Consider the following 20,123-nt stretch of genomic DNA (forward strand, 5'->3'; position numbering starts at 1 on the left):
AATAATAAAATAGTTAAACTGTCAGCAACCATCGGCATAGATTTTTGACAATAACCAATAATTCCAAAAAGCAACTATCGGCACTGATAAATCAGTAAAACCTTTATCGGTTTACCTCTAAAGAATACTTCTGAAACCAGTGCTGCTGGAAAAGTGGGCACGCACTGTTGTGCATGAATATAAAGGATCCACTAATTATTTATTTTGTTTCTTACTTGATCTTAATTTAAACATATAATTTGTGAAATATTGTTCACTATTTGTCTTCTAGTGGGGGTTTGGGTTTAGAGCTGAAATGTTGTCTAGCAGTTTCCTTTTATTATTTGCCAATGTGATGGCATTTAAAAGCTCTGAACTAGAGGTGGGGGAAAAAAATCAATACGACATAAACAGCATCGCTCTTTCATCCCGATATAGAATCAATATGCAGGCTTCAAGTTTCGATTTCTAAATTATAATCATTACTATTATTTTGCATTTTAAAGGTACTGTTGACATTTTGCATTGCTTTGAAAGTTCAATACAGAGGTCAATTAACTTTGAGCTATCGAACCTCTTCTGAAAGGGGATGAAAGAAAGTCCTGTTTCGAGACACTCTATTAACATTCTCATCTAGCGTCTGGGTTTATTTTGGTTTTTCGATACGTATGACAGAAAACACAGTAACTGTTATTGAGGCCTGAGTCTTAAGATATTATCATATAGTGTATCGTATCATTTGAATACTCTGACCTAAAATCTTTCTTATAAAAAGAGACTGAAAGAGATAAACATGTTGCAGCAAGAGCCTTTACAACAGATGATCTGATTAAGCTTTCAGCAGCTTTAGCTCCACACAGTCGATATTGTGCCATGGCCTCCTCCGGCTGTATAGAAACAACTTAAGAGCCAAACAACTTAAGAGCCAGACAGAGACAGATATCTATAAACATGTTTTTAATCTGATTGACCTTTTTATATTGGCGTAATAGAATCTGTCGCATTGTGATGAATATTCTTGGCCACATTAGCCGCTGTTAGCAGCTTACACTAAAGCTCCTTCCAGTCATTGCCATTGATTTCAAACATGCGCTGATTCGGACTCCAAAATCTTATTATGTGGGATGAACATGGCTTTACAGAGCAAAGACATCAAAACACTCAATGAAAAATGAAACATTATGAAAAGCCTTGCGATCACCCGGCAGACAGTGCTTAGCACAAAACTTCTGCAAAGCTGACCTTTTCAAGATGCTGAAGATTAAATTAAACCTTAAATATGGCACCTAATAATAAGCAAAAAATTTAATAAAAAATAAAGATGACAATTTGAAAATATAAATAATTAAATTCATTCATGTTTTTTTTTAGTTCAGCCACTGCAAAAATAAATGATTGCGACAATAATTTAAAATCTAGTTGCCATTGGCAACAGTCGGGATGTGTGCTTTCTTATGAGGTTTCATCAGATATCATCTTGTGAGTTACTGAATACATCTTTAGAGCACCAGTGTGTCTCACGCTGCTTTTCACCCTTTCTGTTGATGATATGAGCTCGCTGGCTGCATGCAACAACAAACACAGCGTGAGCCATGATGTCCGATTTGTGAACAATGACTCTTTTGAACCAGGTCTTTATAATGAATCACCTAACAAGAACTCGTGTGAAATCAGGAGCTCAGGTTCGCAGTTTGAACTCGAGTCACTTTCTCAGCGAATCAACCGTCAGTGAGTTCACAACTGGGAGCGCAGACATTTCAAAATAGTTGTCCCATGTGTACTTCGGGCTTGTTTATAATTAAAAGTCCTGTGTTATATACCAATCTTTTTCTGGTTATTATTGATTGGGATTGGAGTAGCACAATAAACTGCATCTGGGATTTCATTCAGTTTGCACTCTTGTAGTCTCTGTGTCTGGACCATCTAGTCACAGTAAAGAAAGACAGATAAATATATATATATACAGTACTGTGCAAAAGTGCAAAAGGGGAATGCAAATTTATGCACTCAACTATAGAGTATACACCAATCAGTCACAACATTAAAAGCACCTGTCTAATATTGTGAAGGTCCCCCTCGTGCCGCCAAAAAGGTGCCAATCTGCATCTCAGAACAGCATTCAGAGATGATATTCTTCTCACCACAATTGTACAGAGTGGTTATCTGAGTTATCGTAGACTTTGTCAGTTTGAACCAGTCTGGCCATTCTCTGTTGACCTCTCACATCAACAAGACATTTCCATCCACAGAACTGCCGCTCACTGGATGTTTTTTGTTTTTGGCACCATTCGGAGTAAATTCTAGAGACTGTTGTGTGTGAAAATCCCAGAAATACTCAAACCAGCCCATCTGGCACCAACAATCATCCATGCGATTATTTAATCAGCCAATCGTGTGGCAGAAGTGCAGTGCATAAAATCATGCAGATACGGGTCAGGACCTTCAATTAATGTTCACATCAACCATCGGAATGGGGAAATCTCAGTGATTTGGACCGTGGCATGATTGTTGGTGCCTGCTTCTCTGATCACTGTGTGGTCTCTACAAGTAAGAAAATAAAATAATTTCATTTCAAATCAATGTTTCATGTTCATTTATTTATTTATTTATTTGGAAAGTAGTCTTGTAATTGGCTGAATATTGAGGAGTCAGACGGTCATTTTCACAAAATAAACACCAGCAGAACTCCGACGAGAAACGGAGGTGTATTCTAGCGATTTCTTTCTTCTCAAATTACATCATTTTAACGCAAATCAATATTTTATGTCCATATTTTTATTTATTGTTTAGTAGCTGTGCAATAAACAGGATAATGTACAGTCAGCTGGTTGTTATGGCAAAATAAACTACTTAAGAGTGGTACAAGAGTCTTCTGCTTCACAACGGTTCCTGATCACCCTGTCGGGGGGTTGTACATTATCCCTTACATAACATAGTTTAAACCCAAATATGGTCTTGAATGTCTTAAACATGACCACACAATGCACTGTATATATATATATATATATATATATATATATATTTATTTATAGCAATCGATCGACTGTTCTTAAGGGAACTGACTCCAGGGGTATTGTTGTTCCGGGGGGATTATCCCTGTAATAAGTGCACTCTATGTCGCTTTGGATATAAGCATCTGCCAAATGCATTAATGTATGCAGGCTGCTTAATATGCGTATTGGGAGCGGCGGTACCGGGCTGATGTCTCGTGAACACAAGCGCTGCTGCTTCGATCAGTTCAGCCATCCGAAGCCGTTCTCGTATTGAAAATACAGAACCCGCGGCTACTGAGGAACCATGTAAAATCCTAAAGTTTTTAGAATGATTGGAAAGGAAAGGATTCACTCTGAAATAAGATAAGCCACTGCTTTCTTTAAACATGAAGAGTTTAAAGACACTGCAAAACTTGTCATGCATTTCAGCACCAAAGTAAATGAACAGTGACCGTTCTAACAAAACCAAAAACAATCTATATTAGACTACAAAAACTGATTGACAGTTCTACAGAGATCAAACATAGTTGGCAAACGTTAATTGCACTGAAGTTGATGCAATTAATTAGTTGTTATTTCCATAACACGGCCCTTGGTGCTCAAAATTCCTCGTGCATGAGCGCGATCTCCAAAGCAGCCATGGGACGCCGCATATAGGAACATGTGACTCGATTGGACTTGGACTGACAGAATTTAGACATGTGATTAAAGATTTCTGCTGGAGACATTCTTTTTTCATGCAATAATTTTATTTTAATTTAATTTAATTATGGAAGGTACAAATACATTTGTGGAAGTTCAAATAATCCGGCTCAAAAATCTGAGGGGGCATGTGCCATATTTTGGCAAAAATGGAATTGTTTTAGTCAAAGCTGGAGAAGTTGTTTAAAATGCTTTTACCATTCTAAACACATGGGGGGATAAGAGTCTCAGCAGAGAGAGTTCTGAAATGAAATATATTGATTTTGTGTTCGTGGTTTAAGCTTAACACAGATCAGCAGTGCGATGATGGAGAGAGGCCGAGGCAATCAATTTCACAGATGTCGCAATAAGACCAAACTAAACAAGAGACAACTAGTCAATGGGAGGCACTAAATTAATAAAAACAATAACTCAATGGACTTCTCTAGAACTTGCCCTGCCACCACTGCCCAAATTCAGCATGAATCTAAAGTCTTATGACTGATAACATCACCTCCAAATAAAATCTTAAATGAGAATTTAAGAGTGTTAAATTATAGAGATCATTAGATTATAAATGAAAATTGTACCAAATCTCTATAGTCATTTTCTACCTTTTGACATTTTCAGAATTGCAGGTTCTGTGTTAGAATATTACAGTTTTGTATATCATACAAAATGACTTCAAAGTCACCTCACACATTCTCTTGTGGAAATAATACCAGCACATACCATTTCTCTTATTATAATGAACGAACAAGTCCTTTTCATTTGATGTATTTCTAAATAATGCACAACCCCAAACTAGCTGGTCATAAATCAACATATAATCATTCAGCGGGACAGAAGCCTAAGTGGCTTCTCCGATGCCTCACTACTCTACCTTTCTCCACCATCTTTTAATTAGCCTGCAAATTTAACCTAAACAATAAATAATGTAAACCATTAAGAATTATATAATCCTTTCAGGTGGAGCTGTTTTCTGGGATGCTACATTGGTTAAAGATAATGCCTGTGGTGCAAGACAAAAAAGGGAAAACAAAAGCACACGAGTCTACGTACAGTGCATTCAGAAAGTATTCAGACCCCTTCATTTTTTTCACATTTTTGTTAGGTTGCAGCTGTAGAATATTAGGTGCAGAAGAACGAACAATTGCTTTACAATATGACTTGAATCCAGAAAACCTTATCTTTTAATCCTGGAACTGCTCAATGTCATAAATTAAAAGATTCTGCTCAACTAGGTGCCAAGGAGTCTAGTGGAGGCCTGCCTTTGGATGACAAAATGGTCAAGGAGCCTAAAACAGCATGATTTAAAACAAAAAGGTCATTGGTCAGAGAGGCCCCTCAACCCATGGGACAGTGACATGGGGCAGACTCAGCATGACCTTCTGAACTTCCACACAGAGCTAAAGCAGGTTTCCTTGTAGGACATCCTCTCTGATCAGTATTCTGAAAACAACAGCTACAAAAAAAGTATCTTTTTTTCATTTGCTTAGTAACACACGGACACTTAAAATGAGACATTTCCTGTCACATGCTAAAAACTCATTACCAAGACACAGAGCTAAAGACCCTTGTTCTATGTGAACCTGAACTAGTGTGTGCACGTGACCTCTGCTGAGAAGATCAGCTTAGACCGGCATTAATTTCCATGCTGGTCCAAGCTGGTTTATTCTGGTCTTGCTGCTGGCATACTTTGTCATTCTGGTGAAACTGGTTAAACTAGTTAAGAAGCCTAATGGGGACACCCATTATACACAGAAAAAAATGACACTTTTCAAGTGAATTAAACTTATCATCATTTTATAGAACAACTAGAAAACCTTTGTTAGTTATACACTAATGTATCAGTTCATCCAACTGGATTTACTTAAAAAGGTATGCCACACAAATCAGATTTAACCGCTAATAGCATTAAATAGAAAACAGAATTTGGAAAATATTGCCACTACTGACAAAAACTGTAGGGCAGCATTGACTGAATCATTTAGCAGTATAAATCCTCACGTTAAAAGAGTTGCAGTACTATGTGAAGCAGTTCATATCAGGCTTCAAACATATGTAAGTATGTATCTCCTTGCCAGGAAAAACAACCAAACCCGGTTTGCATGCACTGGGACAATGTTGCGGTAAATTGTGTTCCACAATACTGGACTGGAACATATCAGGTATTGCCTCTGCATCAGACTGAAACAATTTATCTCGCATGCCCAAACATACTGTGCGCCAGGCGAGCAGTGTTTACTTTTGCTGGCTGCCGCAGTGCACAGGATATGACCATCAAACAGTGGAGTCACCTCAGTCTCTCCTGCCTGAACATGGCCATTAGAGCAGGGAAAAGCTGGAGTGTAATATCTCGGTCGTTGCCTCATGTTGAGTGTATGTCTTTGCTCAGCTCACTTAAAGACAGCCGGGCCCAGGCGAGATACTGAACAATGAAATGGAGAGAGAGACAGAGAGAGGATGTGTGCTTTCCTGTATTGTCATGCTGCTCCACGTCAAGCCTCATTACACTGACACTACAGCAGTGGCAAGGTTAACGGCAGTGTGCAAGAAAGCGCACACACATATGCATGTCCTTGTTCACTGTTTTCCTCATTCAGTCATTAATAACATGCACTCTGACCACGTTTACATGCACAAGAATATTCTTATTATATGTGTCATAGAAACACGTTTAAACCAATTGCGATTAAGCCAATATTGCAAGAATCGGTTTCAAGAAATCAGAATATGTTTTTTTTGTGTGTATATGTTCTTGTTAAGAATGTTAAAGAGATTTGTATCAGCCAATAATGTAATAACTGCCAATAACATAATACATTTTCCATTCTTAATGTAATAAAAGTCAATAATGTAATAAAATTTCTGAACCAATAACGTAATAACATTTTGCCCATAATGTAATAAGTTCTTACATTATTGCCTGGCTATTACATTATTGGCTGGGTTAATAAAAAAATTATAAAAAAATGTAATAAAATGTATTACATTATTGGCAGTTATGACATTAATGGTAGTTATTACATTATTGGCTGCAATGAGCATATTTACAGTACATACACTGATTACTGTCAAAAACCCAGACAACCTTAGAAAATCGTGTTTAAATGAGATTTAAAATTATCTGCTGTCACAATGCAAATAAGTATATGCACTGAACTTGTATGCATTAGATAAGCCAGTAAGAACGGCATTCATTGCATTAGAAAATATATTTCTTACCAGTTTTTTTGGTCTTATTTTCTAAAAATGTCTAAACATCCTTCAAACAGGAAAACATCACCTGAAGCAGAATGACATATGATGTTAAATTGGATATAGCTTTACACAGATGCAGTTAGTAAGTGATTTTATCACAGTAATATCATGTTAACACACATATTGTTTATACAATATATATATATATATGAAAGGAAATGGCAAGGAGTGTGGTAGAGATGGTGAAAGACAGGGCATGGCATGTGGAGGATATGGTGGCTCATTTAAAATGTAATTGCCCAGGCACCACTTTCATGCTGTGGTGAGAATAAAATGCTTTGTGCCAGCAGAACTAAAACCTCAGCACTACTCCAGGTCCTGTAAAGCTCACACAGATGGTGGGGAAGAGGGAGCGATGACTGTGCCACTAAAACTCTGTGATTCAAAAAACTGGTGGTGAAAATGGAAAAGTTCAGCAGCGCTTCTAAAAAGAATTATTGAAAAACTCTTTCTTTGCAGAATCATTGCATTGTAGTTCTCTTCCCTCTCCTCCATTAGTGTTTTTTTTTTGTATTTCAAATCAATCATACTTCCTGTTTCAGCATATACAGATGTATATCTATTAAAATGCAGACATATAATCGCTATATTAACATTAGCATTACTTCTCCATTATGTCTCAACAGAGAAGTGTGATGCAAGTTGCATTTGGGTTTTAAATGACTCACATGTTTAACATGATTAATGGCAAGTAGCTGGTGGGCAGTAGAGATGAGAAGACCTTATCTAATGTGCTGTGTGTGTTTTGGTTTAGTGGAAGAACGTATGTGTATTCTGGTGTTAAACAGATGGCATCCAATTCTGCCTGTCTGACTCACTGGCATCTGCTCCAGCTGGCATGGTACCTCACCTTGGCACAGACTGGCACCTGTGTGAGACGGTTTCTGAATGGGTAAACAAACACAATTCAAGGTCCAATTTCCAGAGTGTGCCCAACAGCAAGGAGAAGCCCAGTTTCCCCCTTCACCTAGAATGAAGGCTGGACGGATTGATTATGTATTTCTATGCTGAATTCTGGTCTACTATCTCTATTATTCACCATTAGGACTGGGTAAAAATATTGATTTTCTGATGCACCGCAATCTTCAGATTCTTAAATCCCAAGATCAATCTTTTACTGCACAACTACGACAATGTGAGGAAATCACTGGCATTCACTCAGCAGTGATTGTGTAATATAAGACAAGATCCACGAAATAAATTCGTCATTCAATAATGTCTATTTTAATATCCTTTCTGTTCTTTACAGTCAGTTGTTGATCAAAAACAACTCTAATCACACATAGCACAGATGAGGTAAAGCCATTCAAGCCCTCTCTCGTTAATATGCGCTCATTCACATACACTCTTTACAGGACTGCTGGTTTTCTTAAAGAGACAGTACCGATTTTTAACATGCATTCAACAAATCATTTATTAATGGACATTATAACTGAAATATACCGATGTGAATCGATATCAAATCAAAATCTCAGTTAAATCAAATCAGAAAATCTGTATCATAACCCAGCGCTACTCACCATGAAAATTACCGATATAAGACATTAGGACTGTCAAATAAAAATTTGAATTTCAAACATTCGTCAAATTTAAATAAAAAATGCCCATTCGAATACTAAAACTGTGTATTCGAATTTTGGATGTGTGCCAAGCACTGACGATGACTTCAGCACAACAAATACAGTTTAACAGAAAGCAGGTGTCTCAATATGCTTTTAAAGTTCTTTTTAATTAGACACATCATCTAAAAAAACCGCACTCCTGCATGAGACGCTGAATAAACAAAAACAAAGCGGAACAAAGATGTTCGTCTAGCGCACGTTTACATAGAAAAACAAATGGATGGCTGCAAAAGCGTTCGGTGTGAACAGCCCCTTACAGTTGGTGGAGGTCTTTGGCCGTTGCGTCTTGCTCTCTTATAAGCATTTCTCAGATTATGAGTTGTTTAAATGCTTTGTCAGGAAAGATGTTCAACTTGGAAATGTGTGTCTCGAGATCCTCGTGTTCAGTTCCAGTCTGTAGTGTTTCGTGTGATTCAACAGCCCCTGACCTGTGCTCATAGTCTGAGCCGCTTCACCACTGAGTTCAGCCGAATACCACTGCTATCTGTGAATATTACTACTCGACATGCAACTGTACTAGTAGGAATCAGTGCAAGTGTCACACCATGTGAACTGTCTATTGAAGTGTTTTCCCCCTCATTTTACTTTTGACTTAACATTTGAGAATATGTACCGACTGAAACCTTTTTATTTATTTATTTGATGCACATATAGTTGAAAATGAAATGCTATTTTTTAACAGCCAGGATAGGAATGTACTATGCAATAACATAATGATGCTGAATGGTTTCTGTATTTAATGCGCCCTCTTGTGGACTAAGGAAACAACGTCAATTTAAAAATCAGCTGACTTTAAGATTCATACATTATTCGCATTTTAAAAATATTTAAGGTAAAGATTCAAGGGGGGCCTGGGTAGCTCAGTGATAAAGACGCTGGCTACCACCCCCGGAGTTCACGAGTTCTAATCCAGGGCATGCTGAGTGACTCCAGCCAGGTCTCCTAAGCAACCAAATTGGCCTGGTTGCTAGGGAGGGTAGAGTCACATGGGGTAACCTCCTCGTGGTCGCTATAATGTGGTTCGTTCTCGGTGGGGTGTGTGGTGAGTTGAGCGTGGTTGCCACGGTGGATGGTGTGAAGCCTCCACACGCGCTATGTCTCCGTGGCAACGCGTTCAACAAGCCACATGATAAGATGCGCGGGTTGACAATCTCACACGTGGAGGCAACTGGGATTCGTCCTCCGCCAACCGGACTAAGGCGAATCACTACGCAACCACAAGGACTTAAAAGCACATTGGGAATTGGGCATTCCAAATTGGGAGAAAAAGGTGAAAAATCCCCCAAAAAAGGGTAAAGATTCAAACTTTGTTTCTCTGCCCAGTTGACAGCCCTATAAGACCATGTGTCACAGAGCTCCTTTCCAATTTCTTGCCAGACAAATTACTATTAAGTCATCCCAAAGGACAAATAACCTAATCTAATTAATGAATAATCGGAAATAATGAAGGAAATTAGTGAGAAGTCTTTCACGATAATTAACACACAAGTCACTGTCACCAGCACTTTAGCAGTGTATTCCAGGGCTGAAAATGGACGCTTAAGACTTCAGTCATAATTAATAGCTTTCTCCCATCAGTTCATTAGAAACATCTGGTGGTTTTACACAGCTTTAAATTGCCATTTGAGCAGGAAGTACAAGACCCATGAAGCAGCCAGGAATAAACAAGAATGTCTGACATGTCTAGTAGAACTACAGCAGAACTGAACAGACCCTTTTCACATTTCCGACTTTTGGAACGCACGCGCACACACACACACACACACACACACACACACACACACAACAACAACAACAACAACAATAAAAACAACAACAAAAAACTCTTGCAGGGTAAAGTTCCTTAGCATAAGAGAATGCAATTCTGTGCAAGTCTCGGGTACATTTTAAATCCATTTAAATATGTTTGTATTGTCTAAACCTTGTCTGTTGAACAAAGGAGACACTTGAAAATCTATTCAAGAAGATTCAAAACCAAGCTCAGTTGTGTAGCACACCACTGGCAAACTTAAAGATTAATTTGCATCGTTTGTATTTGCCACATGGACTGACAGGTTTTAAGTGACCTGAAGTGAGTTTTATTGATCTCAGGCAGGGAGATTCATTTATCAACATATTCCAATCAAAAGTCAATCAGGTCTCTGACAGCTGTTTATCACAATGTCTCATGCTACATTGCAGATGAAATTATCACACATGCATCTTTGTGATTTGTTCCAAAGTGCAACAAGAACTGTGCGTTTTATTCACTTTCACACACATACAAGTACAATGGCTGTTTGTGACTTTATAAACACTTTCACACGTTTACTCACACACTGCAATGCTATGATATCAACACACTTTTGCTCTAACACAGGGGTCGAGAAACTTTTAGAAAATAAGACCAAAAAAACTGGTAAAAAATATATTTTCTAATGCAATGAATGCCGTTCTTACTGGCTTATCTAATGCATACAAGTATTGTGCATATACTTATTTGCATTGTGACAGCAGATAATTTTAAGGGGTCGAGAGACAATTTTTTAATTTTTGGTTGATGCATTTTTTTTGTAAAGAGCCATAGCACAATCTAATATTTTACTATTTTCAAACAAACAAACAAAAAAAAACTACGTTTTTCAATAAAAGAAAATGTTTATTATGCCCATAGACTACTCAAAAACACAAAAAGAACACAAATATGCAACAATTGATAGGTGAAAAATTACTATTAGCCTACAGATTAGGAACTAAAGACAATTATAAATGTAATAATAATAATAATAATCATAATAAGCCTAATAAATGTCCATGTGTTCCCAAAATAATGCTGCTAAATGTGTGTTCTTATCGAATGTGTTTGTATTGCGTTTTGGTAATACAGTTTATGCTGCCTAAAAAAAAGAAAATAGAACACAATTTTAGGTTCAAGGTGTCATATTATTTTATTATTTAATCGCTATCGTCTCTGTTTGTTTAATACAAATATATACAGCATATTATATATAACAGATTTGTGTTCACAGTGCGTAAGAGCGAACTGCTCTGTGGAAATAAAGCGAAACTCACAGCACCTTCTGAGATGATCGGAGATAATTTGCAGCATTCTCATAGACGACATTATTCTTGCAAAAACTTTTCGGATGAATGAAATGGAGAAAAATGAGTGATAACTCTTGTGTTCCATGAGACAGTGTCCCGCTGCACCCCTCTGAACAAACAGCAAATCAGACATGAGCAATGATGGCTTTACTTTTGTCTGTTCTTATGTGTCTTTGTGTCTAATTTCTTGTTATACAGTATACCACTCTGAGAAGTCTTACAGGTCGCCCTCCACAGTGGTTGGTACATCAGCAAAATTACCCGCCACTGTGCATGAAAAATCTGCATTTGGCAGGTGTTAATTTCAAACCTTGTTCATCAGGAGTAGGCTGTATGACAAATCCGGGAGAAAGGAAAACAAAACAGTGTCTATGTCTTCCAAGCTTTGCAATCACACCCAGACTTCTGCATGAAAATTACCTCTAGAGAGTTTTAAACGATCATGTGTTGGTGAATGGTGAGACACCCGGCGAGCCACTTGATTTTTAACAAAGAGCCACTTATGGCTCGCGTGCCATAGGTTCCCGACCCCATATCTAACGTATCATTTGGAAAATTATATATTTTAACATTTGCATTACAGACTCATCTACATTTACACACTCATTCAAATTTGGTTAACTTCCTCAGTGGTTTACCTGATAGAGTGTTGGACTTTGAACTCGGAAGACAGCGAATCAGACATAGACTACACATTTGAGCGCAGCCAAGCACGCAAGCTGACACGTGAGATGAGAGTGTCATAGAAGCGACACAAAATGAAGTGGTTGCTTCAAAATGTGCTTTTCATTTCTCACTTTGTTTTTGGACACTATCAGTTAGGTGTAGATGTTGGTTTAGGGGAAGGATGTCTGTTTTGTTCATCTCTCATTTGCTCTTAGGACACTATTGGTTAGGTTTAGGTTATAGTTTTAGGTTAGGGAGGTACGATTTACTCATTCAAACCTCCATATAATATTCACCTTAAAAACCTCGTCTGATTACGACACCATTACACTTGCTTTTTGCGCCCCCCGCTGGACATTGCACTGGGAAACTGCAGCAAAACATGTTATAAGGCATGTCATTTTATAATCAATTTTGTAACAAAACTTTGATAAGATCAGGCTGAATTTAACCCAATGTTTCTCTACAGAGAATACTTGTTCTCTTGGTATACTGTAAGTTGCTTTGGATGAAAAGCCTCCGTTAAATACTGTTTGCTTTGAGAGTCCAATTTTGTTTTTCATCCTTTTATGTTCAAGGATTCTCTGCTGTAATATTTCACATTACTCTAGACTAACAAACATAAACATGACCTCATTCAGTCTCAAGAGTGATTCGCTGAAAGTTGAACTCTTGAGTCTTGGGTTGGTACTGAGTGCACTTAAACTGCTTTCAGCTGTTATGTGCTGTGTATATCACATACAATTAAAACATTAAATGCATCCTCTATGGTATCATAGTATCGGTACTGCACATTTTATGGTGCTATTGGAGGGTCTGTTGCTGCAGTGTTTATGTGTGTGTCTGAGGTGTTCTGTCCTTTTCCTCCATTTCGTTTTCTCTGTTTGCTTTGGGCGCTACGGTTTTATTTTTAAGTCGAATAATAGTTTATATATGACTCACCATTTTTAGTGTTATGTGCAAAAGGTTCCTTCAATCATGTCTTTGTTTAAATGATGCTTAATAATATGTAGCTCACAGCCGGTTCTGGACTCACCCATACCACGTTCTCTTGTCTGTATGGTCTCCAGGTTTGTCCAGAATCACTGTACTGTAGCTGGTAACGGGTCACCCAGTCAGAACTGCCCCAGCACCCCTTGGTGGCAATGGCTGTGACCTTCAACCTGTCCCGTAGGTCCAACTGCAGCCATGGTTGGTGGTCTTCTCTATTTGGAGACCATCCACCACCCCCTAATATGACAAATGGAGAGAGAAAGAGAGATGATGTGTTAGTGCTTTAAAAAGTGCAGAGGAATAAAACAGATCTCTGAGTAATTCTCCACGCAGTTTATGAGCTCGATACTCTTGTTCATCATACTGACAGGGCTGAAGCTTAGTGGCAGTTTTGTGGCTCAGCCTTTCTCGTTTTGAGATAGAAATCCCTACATCATCCCCAGAGGACAGCAGCCAGACCTCAGAGTGATTTAATATTACAGTGGTAAAAAAAATAATAAAAAATAAAATAAAGGAAATTCGGAAATTGCACAGCATATTTCTCCGTTTTTAAGCTTTTGTTTTCCACATCGGATGGCTTTCTGGTTCTCTTTTTCACCTTGTTTCTGAATGCTGTGAAGATAAAATCACAGCAGAGTTGCTGACAGTCAGTTTCCCACCAGCAGCTCACATGCACAACAACTTCTCTAAAGTTTTGGAAAAGCTTGTCCACAGATACACAACTCACCCCAAACATTACATCCACCCCCTGTGGATTTTCCATAAACCATACAAAATATAAATACAGAGAATTTGACAAAATGTACTAGTAGGAAGTACTTTGCTGGCAGAGAGAGCAATCTATAAATCGACCAAGTGGTATATTAAAGGTGCAATCTTTGATTTCTGCAGCTGGCGTCAGAGCTTTGGTGGCATTTGCTTTCAGACAACAGTAAATCATTGGAGAACTTGCCCACTTGTTAATAAATGCAAAGATTTGTTTTAAGCTTCTAAATTAATTCCTGTGGTGAGTACAGCAAAGTAACTTTAAGCCATGTATGCCTAATGAATAAAGCTCTTTTTAAAGAGGATGGACTGGAAAAAGAAAACCCTCAAGGTCATGTATGACAGGGTTGCTTCAAGGCAAGTCAGAAAGGATTTTTAAATAATAAATGCTTTATCAATGCTGTTCATGCATCTGAGGACATATAATCTGAGTAGAATCTCGCTTTAAAGAATGCAAAGGTCAGGACTAATAATCAAATCTCATTAGAGCTTTTATGTCTAGCAGACATAAACATTTGGATTTCTGTGACATATTGAACATAGCTGTTCAAAGATGCGGGAGGTGGGGGTTCTGGGGGTGCACCCCTTATTGACACGGGACTGTAAATTCTACGCAAACGTAGGGCTGGGCAATAGGACGATGTTAATCATGAGGCTGAATCCAGCTTCTTATCTGACAATATGAAATGAGGAATCTGGAATTGACAAACCATGGAGCTGGGAAGTTGGCAAATATATTTAGTAGCCACCCAGGGTTTGAAATTAGCACCCTCGGCTGCAAGTGTATTCATGCAGTGGTGTGCACAACTCAAAATAAAAGCGTATTTATTGGCCAACGTTTCACTGAATAAGCTTGCATTTTGAGTTGTGTTTTATATATGATTCCTTCATATATTTATGAAATAACTTCATCTGGTAGGTGTGCATTTACTCAATAGTCTTTTCAAAGGAACACGTTCAGTATCGCATTTAAATCTAACATAAGCAGGCTATAAATTTTAGTATTTAGTAAAATAGCATTTTGTAGCTGGCTCATATACTGTAGATACGGTTTTATCGAAATTGCAAATGCCTTGTGATGCATCAGTGAGAATGGATTAAAAATTATAAACCAATCAGTAATGTTTTTAATCACTGATTGCTGCAGTGTGTTTATGAATATTGCTGCTTTAGAGTCTTATTATAGCTGCAGAATTATTGCATATTAAAAACTTAGTAACTTAACATTTAATGAAAAGTACACATGGGTCAGTTTCTGCATTATTTGTTCATCAGACCATTGTTCTTCAGATCTTCATACCATGTGAACCACATTTGGTTTTCAACAATTGGAAACGGGTCAAATATAACGATTTATGGATGGCGCCATATTGAGAGCCCCACACAGGGCCTAAAAAATGAAGATAGAAAAAGCAGAGTTTGTTCAGAATTTTAGCAGGGCAAGAAAAAAATCCTTATTGTTGAGCCCTGTATTTTCAACAAGAAAATGCATTTTCAGTATGAGTAAATCAAAATGGAAAAATCACAACAAATTACAATTACAACAACAGTTGGAGAATCAAATCAATAGATCCAAAGATAACAACATTTGGTGTCTGTTCACGTTTGAATCAGGCTGGCAGTGACTGGGAACAGGCTGCCCGTCTGTGTCTCACAGTAAAAGGAAACCTCCTGCTGTGACAAAGCAAGAGGCATGACAAGAAAAAGAAATACCTTGAGGGCAAAAGAGGCAAGCCACACCGTAGACCTACTGATTACCGCTCAAAGACAGCATTATCCCCCCCCCCAAAAAAAGTTTCAAATCTGCAACCATTTTGGTGTTTTGATCATTTGAGAGTGCCACGCAGCTTCATAATTATTTGGACCATGAGGTTGAACATCTTACTTTGCACATAACAACACTCTGAGCATAAGCTGGTATTTATGGCATGTCTACTGTATGCTTAACTGCTTAATTGGCTGGGGACTTTTCTCAAGTGCTTCTACAGACTGTAATCAGCTGCTGATTGCAAGGTTGCATTAATCAAACCTCTCTCCACCTCCCCGAAGTAAAGTGCTTAGTCATAATGTGTACAGTCCCCATGTTTTTCCAAAGCTCAGCCTGGCACGATACTTAGTCTGGGTGTTTTAGGATCATTAAGCAAATAAAGAACAGCCGTTTTACTCCTCCTGTGTTTGTTTCAAAATGTTTGCCGTGCTGTTGGTGCTGTTCAGGGCACATGTATTCACTGGCTTTTCTGTTTTTAATTAATGGTAAGCAGGTAAACAGCAGGTGTAGACCTGTTCATTCAAAGACTTGACCTGGATATAAGAGCTCTTGGTTAAAAGCTGTGGACGCATTTTCATCAACATTAAAAGAGCATCAGCGAATAATGAGGACTGGAATATTCATCGATAACAAGCGCTAAGGGAGGAAAAACATCTCTTGACAAATGACATTTGACTACCATTATATCAAGTTTTATGAGCTGCTTTCAATTACTTCACCTTCTTTTGAGTATATATTAACATTTTAAGTGGGGCACATAAGTCATAACTTATATCTATTTTCCACATTGTTATTAGACATATCTGTCCATGTCACAATTGAGAATTGACTTCTAAAATCTTCTTGCATCAGACTGAGCTTTTCAAATAAGCATCGCTCATGTACACCAGCAGACTGATAGATTCCCTTTCAAATAAAAGTGTAAAGTGTACTAATGCTTTTTTTTGTAGTCAGGGAATGTATGAGCCCAAATCGCACAACTTTAGGTATTCATAAAAATGCTTGACGCCAACACTTTTCGGACAAGGACAGATTTCCCTTCTACTTAATTCTCTAGTCACATAAACATAAACAAAAGTGGATGTGATTTGGTACAAACACAGACAGGAGTTCATACCATCTCTTTTGTTGAGTTTAGCAAAGTGTGGTGACCTTCTATCAGAGGATTTTGACGAGTTCTGGAAGGAATCTGAAGGTAGTGATGCCACCAGTGGCTCTTCACAGTAATCTGTAAAAAACAAACATACAGAATGAATTGTTGTGTTAATGTGTGTGTGTGTGTGTGTGTGTGTGTGTATTAATATATTTTTTAATTCCCTCTTTGAAATGAATACCACTTATAATGGGCCAGAACAACCTGATCTCATGAAAAGTCGTATATAATTTACGAGTTGGTTATTTCGTATGGTCTCGCACAATGTTGTTCGCATAAACTCATACGACTTCATCACGTGCAAATTCCCGGATATCTAATGCAGAAGTAAGTGCGAGTTCTGCGCACGAGGCATTAAGGACATACAGGTGCATCTCAATAAATTAGAATGTCGTGGAAAAGTTCATTTATTTCAGTAATTCAACTCAAATTGTGAAACTCGTGTATTAAATAAATTCAGTGCACACAGACTGAAGTAGTTTAAGTCTTTGGTTCTTTTAATTGTGATGATTTTGGCTCACATTTAACAAAAACCCACCAATTCACTATCTCAAAAAATTAGAATACATCATAAGACCAATAAAAAAAACATTTTTAGTGAATTGTTGGCCTTCTGGAAAGTATGTTCATTTACTGTATATGTACTCAATACTTGGTAGGGGCTCCTTTTGCTTTAATTACTGCCTCAATTCGGCGTGGCATGGAGGTGATCAGTTTGTGGCACTGCTGAGGTGGTATGGAAGCCCAGGTTTCTTTGACAGTGGCCTTCAGCTCATCTGCATTTTTTGGTCTCTTGTTTCTCATTTTCCTCTTGACAATACCCCATAGATTCTCTATGGGGTTCAGGTCTGGTGAGTTTGCTGGCCAGTCAAGCACACCAACACCATGGTCATTTAACCAACTTTTGGTGCTTTTGGCAGTGTGGGCAGGTGCCAAATCCTGCTGGAAAATGAAATCAGCATCTTTAAAAAGCTGGTCAGCAGAAGGAAGCATGAAGTGCTCCAAATTTTCTTGGTAAACGGGTGCAGTGACTTTGGTTTTCAAAAAACACAATGGACCAACACCAGCAGATGACATTGCACCCCAAATCATCACAGACTGTGGAAACTTAACACTGGACTTCAAGCAACTTGGGCTATGAGCTTCTCCACCCTTCCTCCAGACTCTAGGACCTTGGTTTCCAAATGAAATACAAAACTTGCTCTCATCTGAAAAGAGGACTTTGGACCACTGGGCAGCAGTCCAGTTCTTCTTCTCCTTAGCCCAGGTAAGATGCCTCTGACGTTGTCTGTGGTTCAGGAGTGGCTTAATAAGAGGAATACGACAACTGTAGCCAAATTCCTTGACACGTCTGTGTGTGGTGGCTCTTGATGCCATGACCCCAGCCTCAGTCCATTCCTTGTGAAGTTCACCCAAATTCTTGAATCGATTTTGCTTGACAATCCTCATAAGGCTGCGGTTCTCTTGGTTGGTTGTGCATCTTTTTCTTCCACACTTTTTCCTTCCACTCAACTTTCTGTTAACATGCTTGGATACAGCACTCTGTGAACAGCCAGCTTCTTTGGCAATGAATGTTTGTGGCTTACCCTCCTTGTGAAGGGTGTCAATGATTGTCTTCTGGACAACTGTCAGATCAGCAGTCTTCCCCATGATTGTGTAGCCTAGTGAACCAAACTGAGAGACCATTTTGAAGGCTCAGGAAACCTTTGCAGGTGTTTTGAGTTGATTAGCTGATTGGCATGTCACCATATTCTAATTTTTTGAGATAGTGAATTGGTGGGTTTTTGTTAAATGTGAGCCAAAATCATCACAATTAAAAGAACCAAAGACTTAAACTACTTCAGTCTGTGTGCACTGAATTTATTTAATACACGAGTTTCACAATTTAAGTTGAATTACTGAAATAAATTAACTTTTCCACGACATTCTAATTTATTGAGATGCACCTGTAGTTATTAATATTATGCCCTTACCCAAACCCCTTATCTAAACTTAACCAATCAATAGAGTGTGTAAACATGATAGGAAGCTGTGGTGTGTGACAGAAGCAAGTATTTGTCGCGTATTAGACGGAAACGATGTCCAGGGACGTCATTGGCTGTAGTGAAAATTGTTGGAATTCAAACGAGTGCAGTCGCACAATATCATACGCCAAATTTAGAAAAGTCGTACGAATCCTGACGATTTCGCCGTGAGAGTGTGTTGGCCAGAATCATTGAATGAATTCAATGTAATATATATATATATATATAGTTTTGGATTATCTGAATAATAACTCAAACCATTAGTGTGGTAAATATGGCTCTTAAATCCATTTTATTTTTTTTCCCCAAATTCTGTTTTATTTAATACCAAATTCAGTGTTTTCCAATTATTTATTTATTTTTTCCTGAATTTTCCTTAGACAGGTAAATAAACTTCTGCACAACATCTGAGGTATTTTATAAATTCACGCATCAATTTATATTGAGCTTTTATTTTGGTGGAAATCTGAGTGAAGACCTTTCAGTTTCTGTGTATTTAACGTTACTCATCTCGGCATAAGTAGTTCGCTACATTATTGCACTGTGCAGTCTAGTGTGATTATCAGTTGCTCCAGGATTTTGCGATCTTCCGATTGCAAGAATTATTGCAAATTCAACCAATCTCCGCAGTATTTGCGGTAGCTTGCATTTTTTAGAATTTCCGCAAATATTTCGCAAAAAACGTAAATCTGAGGGAATCCCATCACTTTCCTTAATGTTTGACAGCGGCAAAACAAATGCTTGAAAAACCTGAAGCAGTCGCAACATATCCAACTGCCATTGTATCATCTTCATAGTAACAGTAAGTGTCTCCGCCTCCTCTCCTCCACGTTATGCGTTCACTATCAAAATCCGTCTAAACTTTTGTGGGACTGCAGACAACACACATACATCACAGCTCGCATATAATCTTCACCCTGAGTGCTGCGAATGAGACACAAAACCCACATTTATACACAGAATACCAAACATTCACTTAAAAACCCCATTAGTTGTGTAGTAAAATGTGAAGTACTTAACACAGTAGGCTACGAATCTGAAAATGGTAATATATGCTAAACACTTATGCTGAAAAATAAATGTTCATAAATGTTTTTACTGATATAAAAAGGTCACATATATACATATATT

General features: G+C 38.0%; 1 protein-coding gene across 3 annotated transcripts in view; it reads right to left on the reverse strand.

Moving 5' to 3' along the window:
- LOC127428084 (contactin-associated protein-like 5) overlaps positions 1 to 20,123 on the reverse strand; it is a 120,848-nt gene that overhangs the window by 70,813 nt on the left and 29,912 nt on the right. For all 3 annotated transcript variants that reach the window (XM_051676149.1, XM_051676152.1, XM_051676151.1), the window contains exons 2-3: positions 16,933 to 17,043; positions 13,326 to 13,519 (exon numbers count right to left, since the gene is read on the reverse strand). In XM_051676149.1, coding sequence (XP_051532109.1) covers positions 13,326 to 13,519; positions 16,933 to 17,043 — 305 coding nt within the window. The remainder of the gene's footprint in view (positions 1 to 13,325; positions 13,520 to 16,932; positions 17,044 to 20,123) is intronic.

The sequence above is a fragment of the Myxocyprinus asiaticus genome, chromosome 37, assembly GCF_019703515.2.
Source record: "Myxocyprinus asiaticus isolate MX2 ecotype Aquarium Trade chromosome 37, UBuf_Myxa_2, whole genome shotgun sequence".
Lineage (NCBI taxonomy): Eukaryota > Metazoa > Chordata > Actinopteri > Cypriniformes > Catostomidae > Myxocyprinus > Myxocyprinus asiaticus.